Below are 14,963 nucleotides of genomic sequence, written 5' to 3' on the forward strand. Positions count from 1 at the left end.
CGGTTTTTCCAAGGAATCCCTTTCCGCCTCTTCGAGACAGCTAAACTCCACCTCCTCAGGTTTGGGACTCTCAAGTCCTTTTGATGAGTACAACATGGACTAAAATTCAAGAATTTCCTTTGTAATTATTTCCTTATGATCAGTGATGCTACTGTTCACATCCAAAGACTCAATTCTATTTCCTCTCCACCTCGCACTGGCTATACCGTGGAAGTATGCATTGTTTTTGTCACCCTCTTGTAACCATCTCACCCTTGATTTTTGATGCCAAGATATTTCTTCCTGAAGCAACAATTGTTTGTGTTCGTCTTTTAGTTTTCCGAACTCTACCTTCTCCCCTTCTGAAGCCAATCCACTCTCTTTTGCATTTGTAATTTCCTTAATTCTATCAAGTAACCATCGTTTCCTTTTAGATAGTTCCTTACTTTTTCTGAGTTCCACTCCTTTAGCTTTTTTTTAATGACGAAGTTTTGCCACACCATCACATTCGCCGACCCATTTGCGTTTAGTTCCGCCGACCAACCAACCATGTTTCCCTCCATCCTAGGGATATCCAACCACGCTAACTCAAATATGAAAGGGGAAGGGCCCCAAGATTCCAATCTAGGATCCAACAGCAACGGGCAATGGTCAGAAACAGAGTGTACTGAGGCTTTTTGGGAGACTTCAGCAATGAGCTCTAACCAGAGAGGGCAGATGGGGAATCGATCAATCTGGCTCCTACTACAACCCCCAGACCAAGTGAATTGTGCACCTGTCAAAGGCATGGTTTTAAATTTCGACCGAAATCCGAAATTTTGGATTTCGGTCGAGACCAAAACCGAAATCCACAATACACGAAATGTTACATAATTTTCGATTGAAATTTCGGTCGAAATTTTGTTTTTCTTGAAATTTCGTCCCAAATTTATGGACTTTCAACTCAAAAATTTCGATTTTGTTAATTATTTAATATTTTTTCCGAAATTTCAACTGAAATTACCGCCATTTTGGTAATTTCGGCCGAAATTTTGTATTAAATAAAATATTATTTTAAATTATTTCGTTGGATTTCAGCCGAAATTTCGGTTTCGGTGAGGACAGAAACGCATTCCGAAACTGGAATTCAAAACCGTGATCAAAGGGAGGTCCACCAACTCATGGTTTGCCATTAAGTCTGAAAAAGCTGACATATTTAGATTAGAACTACTCCATCGAAGTCTTTCTATGGTCTCCCTGATTTCATTAAAATCACCCCCAATGCACCCAGGGAAGGCCCACCTCCCACCAATGGCCTCCAACTCCTCCCAAAGATAGGATTTCTCTTCTCTAGCAGTAGGCCCGTAAACACCTGTGAATGTCCAAATAGAGTTATCACCCAACTTTCTAATAACAATAGAGACAGAAAATTATCCGATCCATGAATCATGAAGTTCCCATTTTGATTCATCCCATAACACCAGAATTCCTCTTGACGCTCCAGCTGCGTCCAAAGCTAGAAAGTCCTGATGCGCTCGGATGCCGAAACTCTTTATTATTTCCCTTCCAACAGATGACAGCTGTGTCTCTTGAATGCAAATAATTTCCGGCTTACAACTCTTAGCAACCTCCTTAACTTGGGCCTTTTTTCCAAAGCGCCCAAACCATTAATATTCCAACTTAAGATCTTCATGAGGGTCTAACTTGGCGGTGACCTCTCCACTTTTGGCTGCTTCGCCCTTTGCTTACTTTACGCCTAACTTTTAGATCTTTTATGGCAGCCTCTCATAGTTAATTCCAGATTTTAACCGAATTAGCTCTCGGAGCATTTTCCTAGTAGCCTCCAAACTGTCTAAATCCGATAAATCCCGCGACTAGAATTTCCTCAGTCTGTCTAAAGAACTCCCATAGCTTTTCCTTGAGGTCAGAGTAAGCTAGACCCAAAATCCTACAAGTAGAAATTAAATGGTTGACAAATATTTCTATTTCCCCTCCGGGCCCTTGCCACGCAAGGGGAACGACCTCCTCCTGCTGCAAAACCAAAGCCAAGCTATTCTGCTCTGACGTTGCACGCTGATCCCTTTCCCTGGATCCGAACAAACCACTCAATACCATCTTTTCCTCTTCCTCCCTCTGAGAATTATCCTCTAATAGGTTTTGGAAACTAGGATTAACATCGTGGAATTCATTGACTGGGAAACCACCCCTTCTTGTGATAAACTTGTGACTACATATATCCAAAGAATTACAATAGTGGAGATTAAGATTACCTGACAGTCGAGAACTAGGGAACGGAAAATGCTGATACTCCACCTTTGAAAATGCCAACTGCTTGTCGTGATTTTCAGTAGAAATGACACCAAGATGGGGAATTGTAGAGATTTCCGCAGATGGTCAAGCTTCCTTCTTCCAAAGGCTGAACGATGAATCCTCCTCACCCAATTCTGAAGTCTCTGGAGAATACCCCATAATCTCCAAAACTGAAATCTCCGACCTCAACCTTCCGATCTCTTCCCTGCTTGAAAGTCCCACGACTTCCACATGAATACACCACTTTTTACTACTTGAAGTCTGCTTGATGGAAGGGTTTGCCGATTCCGAGATTCCTGCTCCATCTGACAATTCTATCTCCTCTAGAAAGTTTAGATCTTTCGCTCTGCTCCGAGGATCGAATACTTCCACACTTGATAGAAAGTATTTTTCTCTCGGCAACTATATCCAGCATCTGATGCTAGGACACACTTAGAAGAGGATTTCGGAGGAGAGTCGCGACGAGGCAAGACAAGAAGAAAATCGATCAGCAAGGTAAATGGATGTACCTTTAGGCAATAACTGGGCCTCCCATGCTAAATCAATACTCGAAGGCCCACTAACAAGGTCCAAACCCATTTGTTAGCCCCGATCCAAAGAGTATAACTTGTATTTACACCCAGGCCCACTGACCCACTCCAAAAAGTTAACTTAGAGGTGACCTCGCTATTCCATCAGAACCGACTCGCAAACCGCCATCTGCCGGTCAATTTGGAAAGAATCTCCTAGAAGCAAGGGCGACTCTGATTCCCGAGAATGCGCACCAGCTGGAACCCATAACGAAGAGGCTATGTCACAGCTGTCTCACACTAGCGGGAAAATTAATATTTGAAGATTAGAAATGGCGGTATCGTACGCCTGCCCTCTAACGTAAGCCTCTTCTCTAAGCGCTGGCCGGATCGAAACGCTGCTGAAGGAGCTCGCAACGGCAACAGAAACATGATCAGAGACTACCAGCTCCGCCCTAGATTCATTAGCTTCCCTTACACCTACGAGAGAAGGGATCAACCCCAATTTCTCCATGACTACCCAATAAACTGTTTCCTCGATCGGTAGTTTTGGTTTCACCGGAGCCTCATTGGATTTAGAGATTAAAATTTTGCCTTCGTTGTATCCCTTACCCTCTTCACAGGACCCATCCGTAGCTAGCACTCTCCTCACCTTATTTCCGATCATATGAAAGTTCTCCATCAACCAGGCCTGTGCAGGGACTCCTTTCACAGACCACCACTAGGCTGACAACTCACCGCGAAGTCTCCAGTTCCATAGCTCCAACTGGATTAATGCGGACCAGCACTCTCCCCACTTTGGTATTTTTGTTATGTTTTTCGTTTGTTGCTTTGTTTTCTTTTTGTTTGGCTTGTATGTTTTCTGTTGTGAGACCTCATTAATCTCTTTTTCTTGATTAATGAATTTTCTGTTCAAAGAAAACTATATCGTTTAAGTTCCAAAATACAATCTGCACCGTATTAGAATCTCCATTTTCTGTTTAACACAATGCCTTGATTATCAATTCTGTCTAAATCATTTCTAAAATTATTGTTCGTTATTTACTTCATTATTTGTTGACAATTGGTAGAGTATGGTGATAACTTTTGTAACTCTTGGATCATATGGGAGTCTCTTTCCTTATACATGTTTAATTCATTACAGAGAAATCCCGAGTTGTCAAACAGAAGCATGGCCAAGATGGTAAGCGAGGCGTTAAAAAAGGTTTTAGAGCAGCTGCAAGCACAAAATTTGATATTTTATCAAAGGCTAGTTCCGTGAGCTCTAATTCAGCTGCTGGAAACAACATTCTTGGTATGCTGTCACTGCATTTACTGTTTTTTTTTTTTTTTGGGTTGGCCGTGTTTGCTATTTTATGCATCCTTTGTGCAGTTATTTTTTATTGTATAGAACATTGTAGAGATGTATAGAACTTGGCCAATAGAATATTATTTAATAATTAATACAGAGGCACATTGTCAAACATGAAACTCTGAGAAACCTAATGGATACATCAACATTCATATATGTATGTATACATAGATGCTTTGATATTATATCTCAATTCTGTGGTACCCTGCTTTTGATGTATTGTAATCTAGTTTTGTATTCTAAGAGCAATGAATGAAACTACTCCTTAGGTTGGATTTCTACAATATTCTAATCTTGGCTGACTTATAGGTGTGAGTTGCAAATAGTTGTTGACTACCTCTGATGTATATTGCAATAATATTAGGTGATCGAAATACTTTGCTTTCCCTATCAAAATTACTGTGATGGATGATGGGTCAGAATGCCACAATCCAGTTTTACTTTGAAAATCATGTAGGCCTCCTCCCCTATCACATGATGTGGAGCAAATCCTCTTGCTCTACTTGATTGGAAAAATCTAATACTTTCAGTACCACACATAGGCAAATGAATTTTGTTGATAAATTTGAAAATCATGGCATAAAATGATCACGATATGCCAGAGTTTGTGTTGAGGTTAGTGCAGATAAAGAACTCCCAAAAATTGTCCACATCCAAAATCCCTGGGGAATGGAAACTCAAGAGGTAGAATATGAATGGAAGCCATCAGCCTGCAACCTTTGCAAAGACTTCAGCCATACTTCAGTACAATAGCCATACTTCAGCAGTTCAGCACAATGTCCATCAGCACTTAAACAGAAAGTGACAGAAACCTCCTAAGTCCAAAAAATGGAATGGGTCTCAAAGAAAGGCAATGATCCCAGGGTTGAGGAAAACATCATAAATGAGGTCCTTTGCCCTCATGCAAACACTCCCCTCGAATCCAGGGCAGAAAATCCATTCAACATTCTTCAAGACCTGGACTCAGAAGCCTTCCAAGACAATGATAATCAGGACTTAGCTGCAAAGACGGATGATGAAGAGAGTGAAGAGGACACTGGATCAGAGAACTTCTCCGACTCTGAAGAGGTTTTGATGCAGGACAATACCTAATCAAGGGAAAATCCTACACTCCTATTGGGATTAAGGCTTTAGGAACTTTCTAGGGCTGAATTAACATGTGATTATTCTACGGGCAGCAGCAATAATGAGAATTAAATTGCAGCTAATAATTAGAAAACTAGCAATTAACAAGAATTAACTTTATGCAAACCAATCAAAAGATAAAGATTCATAGGATGATTTGTTAATAGCAAAATTAGTCCTAAACTAGGTTTTACGCATTCAATCAAATAAAAGAACTAAAAGCTAATGCAAATACCCATGAATTAGATGTAAACAAGCATGAAAATAGTAATAACCAATGAAGAACGTCAGAAAAATTATCAACGACTGTGAGGGTTTCAAAGCAGTCCAGATTTAGACTAAAAGGGTATTTCGGTAATTTTACAGATCTGGAATTTTGGGATTATACTGCTGTCCAGATTATAGTTATGATCTAGAAAGGTAAAAATAAAGTAAATCTAGGGTTTAGGGAGGGGTTTTGATGGTAGGTTTAGGCTAGGGATCTCAAAAACTAGTTTTAGGGCTTGAAAAGGGTGAAAGTCTCAACTAGGCTCAAAAGGGGTTCAGGGTAAGGGATCTTGAGTGTTTCAGCTGAGGTTTAATCACAAAATCAATTCCTCAAAATCTCAGATTGAGATCTTGAAGAATATATAAGATATATGGATTTTGGTTTTTTCCAACTTTAGGGTCCAAAACACAAAGAAACTGAAAAGATTGATGTACTGACCTTGTTGTGCATATTTGATAGAGAAAGATGTGCAAATACAGGTTGATTACAAGGATTCCTCAAACAAAAAGGATTGCTCCTCATACCAATTAGGGTTATAGGGATGGGTACTCAATAGTTTTTTTAAAAAAATCTCCTTGAGGTATATGCCATTAGGCACACCTCTGGTGAAGCTGACTGAGATGGCTTTGAGGTTGACAGTTGAGCTGCCAAGCATTCAAGCTGCACACTTCAAATATCATTCCATTTATATTCATTCCCTTTGCAGGTTTTCCCTCTATATCCATTTGTACATGTCAGGTTTAAGGTGGAATGTTATGCCTAAGTATGGGACGTACATCTTCATTTGGAGTAGGACTTATTTGCGAAAGAAGTTTGTACCAAATATATCGGTCTTGTAAGAAATTATTGTTGTAGCCTATTTGGATATTGCACTGTGTTGCATCCTTTGTGGTCATAGGCCAGAATTGTACGACCTAAGTGCTTACCTACCAGAAAAGTAAGGTAAATGTAAATGCTTGTTGATTGTTGAGAAAGAGGATGCTGACAAATTGCTAAATTTTATCATTGAGAAAAAAAAGAGGCTGATGACATTGAGACCAAAGATAAAGAATGATGCATTGGATGGATTGAGAATTCGGCAGTGGTACTACACAATGATGACCAGGTGAATGACGTAGTTTTTCTGTTTTGTTTATTGCCAATAGATCCCTCGGTCTAATGTCTTGGGGGTCACTACCGGCACTTTTATCCGTGATTGGGACTGAAAACTTTCTGTATTGAAACTTTTAGACTGTAGGTGCTGTACAGCAGATGCATTAGTGACTTTCAAGTGGCAGTGACTGCAAAATTTATCTATATATATTCTAAGTATAATCTACTATAATATAAAATCTTTTCTTTGAACAGTTCTATAGTATAAATTTTTTTATATTAACCATCCATGAAAATTGTGAACGTGAACATTTTGGGCTTTGCGAGAAGAATACATTGATGATGTTCACTATAAAATATCTCATATTTGCTACTGGTTTTAATTTTTTTATACAGTAAATAATCTAACTCCCAAGAAACAGTAAATAGCATATAACATTTTTTCTTGTTGCAAACCTGAAATCGGTATTCTCTTTGCAATTACTAGATGAATATTGCCCCTTTCTGGTCCTTTGGAAGGAAAAAGGCACACTTGGTTTGTCGATGAAAGACACACACTTCCCTTAGCACTCCACTTTCTGTATCATGTAACACTCTGGTCCTTTACTTATGTGGTCACTGTTTTTATTTTAAGCTGTGACTATGATCTGTTTGAAGGTTCTCACACATGGAACTTATAATATCAGTTGAACATTTTATATCAGGAATGTATGGTCTCAAATCTGATCTGCATGATGTTACAAAGTATGTGGATGATCTGTCATTGAATCAGCTCCTTGATGGCAGTTACGAATGTCCTAATTTACGTCAAGACAAAGGGAAGAAAGTCTCAAATACGAATGAAAATATTATTCACTCAGTTAGAAAGGCTTGCTCTATTCTTTCACTCCATAATGCAGTAGAGTTCCAAAATGCTGTTGAGCTAGATCACAGCTGCAACAGAAGAATGCATACATCCTTATTGGGATCCAGTTCATGTTTCACAAGCACCACAGATCATGTCACTCGGGAAAACTGTACGACGGCTGATTTAGAATCATCAAGCAAGGTAAATTTAAAATTCTACTTTTTTTTCCTTACCAGAATGCTGATAATGAACTTGTTGATCATGTACTTTGCACTGTTTTCACAAATAAAAATATCCAGGTTTCTCGTAGCAAGCCTGGTGCTTTGGCAAGCCTGAATGATGCCATACTATATCAACCTAAAGACCTTCTGGAACGATTAGCACTTCCTCCAGCCAAGGATTTGGATGCCCTTCTAGTGGATACGTCCACCCCTCCATTGTCCTTTGAGATGACAGATCGGCATTCTGGCACAACGAAATCTCACCAAGCTAGCCTGCCGCCATTTCCTTGGTCACTGTCTCATAGTGGGCCTTATAAACTGAATATTGATTGTGGCAAGTTCTTTACAAATAGGAGTACATGTCATGTTAGATGGCTTATAATAGGGAGCAATGCCAGTTTCCTGGGGACTGTTAGGAATGGTTTTTCTAACTTGAACTTTGTAACACATGATCATACTGTGGTTCCATCAGGAAAACTGATGATTGAAGGTTCTCCTGAAATTCAGAAGATTCTTTGTACCAGTGTTAAACCTCCATGTTGGTCGTATACCGTGACGTGTCCTCCAGCATCCCATGACGAAGATAAGATCATCTCAAAGAAGGGGTCCGGTGTTATGTGTTTCCCAGAGAGGTGTGTGGATTCTTCAGATGGCCGTCTGGAACTTGGGTGTAAAGAGCATCTCTTTCGCAAAATGGCGGAAGCTGAAGGCAGTCTGAAATATCAAGGAAATGAAGCATTTCTCTTGAGTTCATCACCTAATAACTTATTGGTTCAAGAAAATGTGGATATATATTCTGATATCAATCAGTCTAAAAGAATGTATGGTTGTACTGATAGACATACAGTCGGTGGATGTGATCAACACTTGTGGCAGTTACCTCTGCCAGCAAACTCCAATAAAGGTAACATGCTAACTACTTAGACATGTTTTTTCCATTGCTTGCAGTGTACTAAATTTCGGTTTAATATATTTATCAGTAATATATTCATTTCTTCTGGTTAGTTGATCTGTGCTTTCATTCTGAAATGGTATGAAATTTTGTTGGTAGGGTTTGAAGTCACTGTCTTGGCCCTTGGGCTCTTGCCTGCAATAGGATTTACAGTCTTGCACAAAATTTGCTGGAAAGAATCTACAGGGTCTATGACTTCTGTTACCCTAATGTGCTATGAAGTTATTGTTGGCAAAATTGCCTTGTTTCCCATGCGTTTCTATTTTGGTGTGAGACCAAAAAAACATAGGATTTTTAGTTTTTGAAAAAACCTAAGACATAAAGGGCTCTCTTGAAGGTGAAAGGGTTGTGTTGACAAGAGAGGCTTGGGTGTGAGTTGAGAGAGGGAGAAAGAGAGAGAGGGGGAGAAAGAGAGAGGAGGAGAGAGAGAAGGAGAAAGGGGTTTTCTTCTGGGGATTTCTCTTGGGTACTGTACTCTTGGGTTTTCTCTCGGGTTACTCTTTGGTACTCTCTTGGTTGAGAGAAGCATGGAAAGGGTTGCGGGTTTGTGGGTTTTGGATTAATCCATTGTAATACTTATATATTGTTTTTTTCATAGTGAAGGTCGTGTTCTCGCCCGTGGATGTAGGCATCTTGGCTGAACCACGTAAAATCTTGGTGTCATCTTGTGGCTTGTGTTTATCTTTACTTTTTTCGTTTATTTGTCCACGATCGAATCAGATTTGCCTGGTGGGTTTTCTCAACAAGTGGCATTGAGCTTAGATTGGAGCTATTGTTAGGCTAGGTGAGGCGATCGTGAGTGTTGTGGTTGGCTCACAGTTAGAGCATCTTTGAGGGTAGAAAGATTGCTCGAGAAATTCTCGTTTGAGGTGGAGCTCCGCATTGAGGGTGGTCCGAGATGGCGGTTGTTGGAAGTGTATTTATGTCTTTATGTGTAACTCTTCATTTTTTTTTTTATATCATATATTGTGAGAGGTCTCTAAGAGACTCACCTTCTTCCTCACTTCTTCTTCTTCTTCTTCCATGGAATCCATGTTACTTCTAACATGGTGTCAGAGCTCCGGATCTGATCCCGGAGTGTTGAAGCAATAACAAAAGAAAAGAAAAACTAAAAAATACCACTCCCACCTTATCCTAACGCTAGCTGACACCTTCGTCCACCCATCTCGGCCGCCCCCCCCACCAGTCACCGCCCCTCTCTCCATCCCCTCATCCTCCCGTCTCCGCCGCCCCTCCCCCCTTTCCCTCCGTCGCCACCCCACCTCCCTCTTCCCTTACCAGTTGCTGCCGCCCCATCCTCCCTCTCCTTTATTCGCCGCCCCACCTTCCTCTAACCCCCTTTTAGTTGCTGCACCTTCCCTCACCGGTTCCCACCCCTGCCCCTCCCTCCACTCTCCAGTTCCAACCCCGCCCCCATCCGCACCTCCCCATATACCCTCTCCCGACCCCACTACCACCACTTCTCCACCCCACCCCACCCCTCACGCGCGTGCGCTTGCCCCAAACCCACCCTCCAGTCCCTGCACTACTCCATCCGCCCCTTGCTCGACCCCACCACCTCTACTTCTCCCTATCCGGCTATTCCCCCTCCAAATCCACTTTTGTGTTTTCTTTTTGTTGCCGTAAACCCACACCCCCCTCCCCCGCCCCCGCCCAAAAAAAAAAAAAACCCCACCACCACTTCCATCTCTCTACACCCATTTACTTTGCATTAGGTTCCTCCGACCCATCCTTTGATGGCCTGAACCAACTGAACCAATCTTCCATCCCTCTCACCTCGGACTAATGTTGTTGCTGTTTTTTTTGTTGATTGGTTGGTTGCTTGCCCACTCAGGGTTCTTTTCCATTCCGAGGCCGAGTGATGCTGTGTTGGGTTGATTCTTTTCGCCCTTGTGATTTTTCTTCTTCGTCGTTGTAGTTTGCTATCCCCTCCGTCTCTGCGGTTACTGCATTCATGGCTACGTCTGCTTCTTCTACTACTGTTACTAGTTCGTCTTCGATCGAGCTCCTTATGGTACAGATGACATCCATCAAGCTGGATGTCTCTAATTACCCTCCGTGGTGTATGGCGGTTGAGACCTTTCTTGTCGCTCAGGGCAAAGTTGAGTATATTGAGCCGGATGCCCCCTGTTGATGGTAAGTCGTATGGGAAGTGGAGACAGGAGGATGCAATTATCAAGACCCTTTTATGGAATAGCATGGAGCAGAAAGTTGCTGGCTCCATGATGTATCTTTGCACTTCCAAAGACATTTGGCAATGTGCTGAAACACTTTATTGTGATGAATAATCTGACGAGGATCTGTGATGTCTGCTTGGAGCTCCCTACACTTGCGGCGTTGTGATAAGTCCGTGTTCTAGTTTTATTCCCAGTTCGTGACTTAATGCGAGTAGCTGGATATATGCTTGCCCTTCACCACGGATGCTACCGTGTTAGCCAAACGTGAGGACTTACGCGTGGTGCAGTTCTTGGATGCCTTGGTGCCCAAATTTCTACGTATTCGTCAGCAAATTGTGGGCCTCGGTTCTCTTCCATCCCTTGACAAGGTTTTCTCACGTATTCAGCGTTCCATGTGGATTGAGACCCAGTGACTCATTGGTTGAGTGCTCTGCACTTGCTGTGCAGTCTAGTTATGACCATGGTGGCCGTGGTATTCGTGGCGGTCGGGGTCGTGGGCGTTGTGGTCGTGGTGCTTGCTGAGATTTAGGGGTAGGCCGTGGTTATAGTGCTCGTTGGACACGTTTCTGTACTCATTATTCTCTTGAGGGCCATACTGTCGATTATTGTTACGATATTCATCCTGAGTTACGTCCTCCTCGTCCTGCAGGACAAGGCTCCTTTGCGGTGTCTGATGGTAGCGTTCCTCCCTCCACTAAGTCAGTTGAGCATGTTGATCCATTCGTTGTTTCAAAGGCTGATTAAGGAGTTATTACTGTACAAAGACCAAGGGAAGCAGCCTACTTCCACCTTGGCTCAACAAGGTAGCCACTCTTGTTTTCTCTGTTACCTCTGGATCATGGCTCATTGATTTGGGGGCCTCCAATCATATGACCGGTAACTCTGGTATTCTCTCTGCCTTCCAGTCTTCTTCTATATCCCCTTCTTTTGTTACTTTGGTTGATGGGACTACCTCTCCTGTCTCAGTAGTAGGGGTCGCCTTTGTGTCCTCTGGGCTTACTTTATCATCTGTATTATATGTTTTGACATTTCCTTTTAATTTACTATCTGTTAGTCAGTTAACCAAGAATCTGAATTGTTCTGTATGTTTTCCCCTTCATGTGTTTTTTCAGGAACTGAAGACTGGGAGGACAATTGGTTCGGGTTGTTTGGTGAACGGCGTTTATTACTTGTATCATCCGAAGACTATTGTTGCTTTACATAACTCGGTTGTCCCATTTCTGTGGCACTGCGGTTTGGGACCAAGGAAGCAGGATTCTTCCCTGGGAGCCTTCGATTTCCGCTTCGATTCCCGTTTCAATTCCCGCTTTCGATTCCCGCTCTGGCAACTTTGAGTAGGATTCTTCCCTGGGAGCCTTCGATTCCCGTTTCGATTCCCGCTCTGGCAACCTTGTTTGGGACATCCTTTGGTCGAAAAATTGTGTCGATCTGGTCTTGTATCGAGTCCTATTACGTCATTTCATTGTGAGTCTTGTGAGTTGGGCAAATACCATCGTGTGCCATTCCAATCGCGTCTAGTTAGTCGAGTTGCACGTCCCTTTGATTTAGTACATTCGGATGTATGGGGTCTAGCAAAACCGCTTCGCACCCCTGATTCTACTCTAATAGGCTTACTAATAGGGGGCTACTTAAGATTCAATTCAAAAGGATATACTTAGTTTCACAAGCCTTTGTAATTATAAGTCAACTCTAAGTAGGTTGAACAGCCCCCTGCGAATCCGTAAATCTGAGGAGCATGGTGCAAAAAAAAAGGATGGTCCCCTATGTGTAGAATATCTTCTTTATGTGCATTCAAGTATTTTGTTATCTTTGTTGATGATTACTCTCATATGACATGGTTATTTTTACTGAAAGATTATTTTGAGGTGTTTTTTGCTTTTGCACCTTTTACCATGAAGTTTGTATCAGTATAATTGCTTTGTAGGTTGTTTGCATACAAGCAATAAGAGGGAATACTTTTCTGCATCTGGTTTTTGCTCATTTCTCGAGTTACATGGTATTTTTCATCAGTTTTCTTGTGCCTATACCTTACAACAGAATGAGGTTCCTGAGCAGAAGATGAGGACTTCACTAGATATAGCTTGCACCCCCTCCTCTTTCAGATGAAAGATCCAAAAGTCTATTGGAGTGATGCTGTTCTTACGGCCTGTTTCCTTAGTAACCGTCTCCCTTCTTCAGTGTTGGATGCCATTTCTCCCTTTTCGGTTCTTCACCCTTTTGGCAACACATTTCCCTTAACTCCATGCGTTTTTGGGTGTGTCTACTTTGTCCATAAGCTGGGTCCTGGCTTGGATAAGTTAGACGCTCGTTCTTAAAATGTGTCTTTCTTTGCTATTCCCGCTCCAAAAAAGGGTATAAGTGTTACAGTCCCACCTTACGACGGTCATTTGTCTCTGTTGATGTCACCTTTTTTGAGGATGTATCGTACTTTTCTCATTGTGATACTAGCCTTGTTCATGAGCATGGTTTTCCTCTTCCTATGACCGGTCATGTTGTGGCTTCCCCACCTTCCCATTTGCAGGTGTATTGTCGTGATCCTCACCATGTTGTGCTCGCTGATCGGCCTGCTTCTACCTCCGCGTCATCTCACCCCAATCTGCCTCATCCTAAGTCTACCAGATCCACATCAGGTGATGAGCTCCCCTCTGTTCTTGTAACGTCCCCCATTGCTTCGAGGATTTGTTCTCGTTCTTCTACTCACCCTATCTCTCATTTTGTGTCCTATGATCGTGTTCCTCCATCTTATGAGTTTTCTTTCTTCTTTATCATCTGCTGCTCTCCCTAAATGTTTTGCAGATGCTTTAGCTCACTCAGGTTCTGCTATAAAGGCTAAGATGAAGGTTCTCTACTCTAATCGTACATGGGAGTTGGTTCGTCTGCCCAAGGGTGACCAAGCTATTAGTTGTCAGTGGGTGTTCTCTATGAAGTATTTGCCAGACGGTACAGTTGATCATTCGAAAGCCCGTTTGGTTGCTAAAGGCTATACCCAGACATTTGGTGTGGATTATATGGAGACTTTCTCTCCAGTTGCCAAGATACCTTTTGTTCATGTGTTTATCTCATTGGCAGTGAATCGTGGTTGGCCTCTCTATCAGTTAGATGTGAGAAATGCCTTCTTACACGGTGACCTCTTTGAAGAGGTGTATTTGGAGGAACCTCTTGGATTTGTTGCTCAAGGGAGATTAGCTTTGTATGTCGTCCTCGTAAGGCGTTATATGAGATGAAGCAGTCTCCGCGAGCATAGTTCGGTAGATTCAGCGAGGCCATTATTCAGTTTGGTATGAGGCAGTGTGCAATCAACCACTTAGTATTATGTGCCTATTCTGATGTTGGCTATATCATGTTGGCTGTATATGTGGATGACATTGTGATGACTGGGGATGATAGGACATGTATTCAACAGCTTAGGACGTTCCTTCAGACGGAGTTATGCTCTAAAGACCTAGACCTAGGACGTCTTTAGTATTTTCTTAGTATTGAGGTGGCATACTCTCGAGGTGGTCTTTCCTTATCACAGAGGAATTATGTTATGGACATATTAGACGAGATGGGGATCTTTAGGAACAAAGCCGTCCGAGGTTCCTATGGATTCCAATGTGAAGCTTTATCCAGTTCGGAGGAGTTGTTGGACCCTGACAGGTATCAGAGGCTTGTTGGTAAACTGATTTATTTGATTTTGACTCGCCCTGATATATCATATGCAGTGGGAGTAGTCATCCAGTTCATGAGTTCCCTTCGTACTTCACACCGGGGAGCAACCCTACAGATAGTGAAATACTTGAAAAATGCACCTGAAAAAGGCTTGTTATTTAGGAAGCATAATCATTTGAGATTAGAAGGATTTACAGATGCAGATTGGGTATGATCTCCAGCAGATAGGAGATTAACTACGGGTTATTGCACCTTTGTTGGTGGAAATCTAGTATCTTGGCGGAGTAAGAAACAAGATGTTGTGGCCAGGTCGAGTGCAGAGGCAGAGTATCGAGCTATGGCTAACATAATGTGGAGAGTTGACCTGTTGAGGTCTCTTCTGATGCAGATTGGTATTCCTTCTCCACTCCTGCATCTTTGCATTGTGAAAACAGGGTAGCACTTCATATTGCTTCCAATCCAATGTTTCATGAGAGGACGAAGCATATTGAAGCAGATTGTC

General features: G+C 42.1%; 1 protein-coding gene across 2 annotated transcripts in view; it reads left to right on the plus strand.

The window, feature by feature from the left end:
- Positions 1–14,963, plus strand: part of LOC143860111 (uncharacterized) — a 41,450-nt gene that overhangs the window by 9,876 nt on the left and 16,611 nt on the right. For both annotated transcript variants that reach the window (XM_077370638.1, XM_077370637.1), the window contains exons 3-5: positions 3,922–4,071; positions 7,318–7,661; positions 7,760–8,585. In XM_077370638.1, coding sequence (XP_077226753.1) covers positions 3,922–4,071; positions 7,318–7,661; positions 7,760–8,585 — 1,320 coding nt within the window. The remainder of the gene's footprint in view (positions 1–3,921; positions 4,072–7,317; positions 7,662–7,759; positions 8,586–14,963) is intronic.

This window comes from Tasmannia lanceolata, unplaced genomic scaffold (assembly GCF_043159265.1).
Source record: "Tasmannia lanceolata isolate RefF3 unplaced genomic scaffold, GAP_Taslan_0.1 ptg000037l, whole genome shotgun sequence".
Lineage (NCBI taxonomy): Eukaryota > Viridiplantae > Streptophyta > Magnoliopsida > Canellales > Winteraceae > Tasmannia > Tasmannia lanceolata.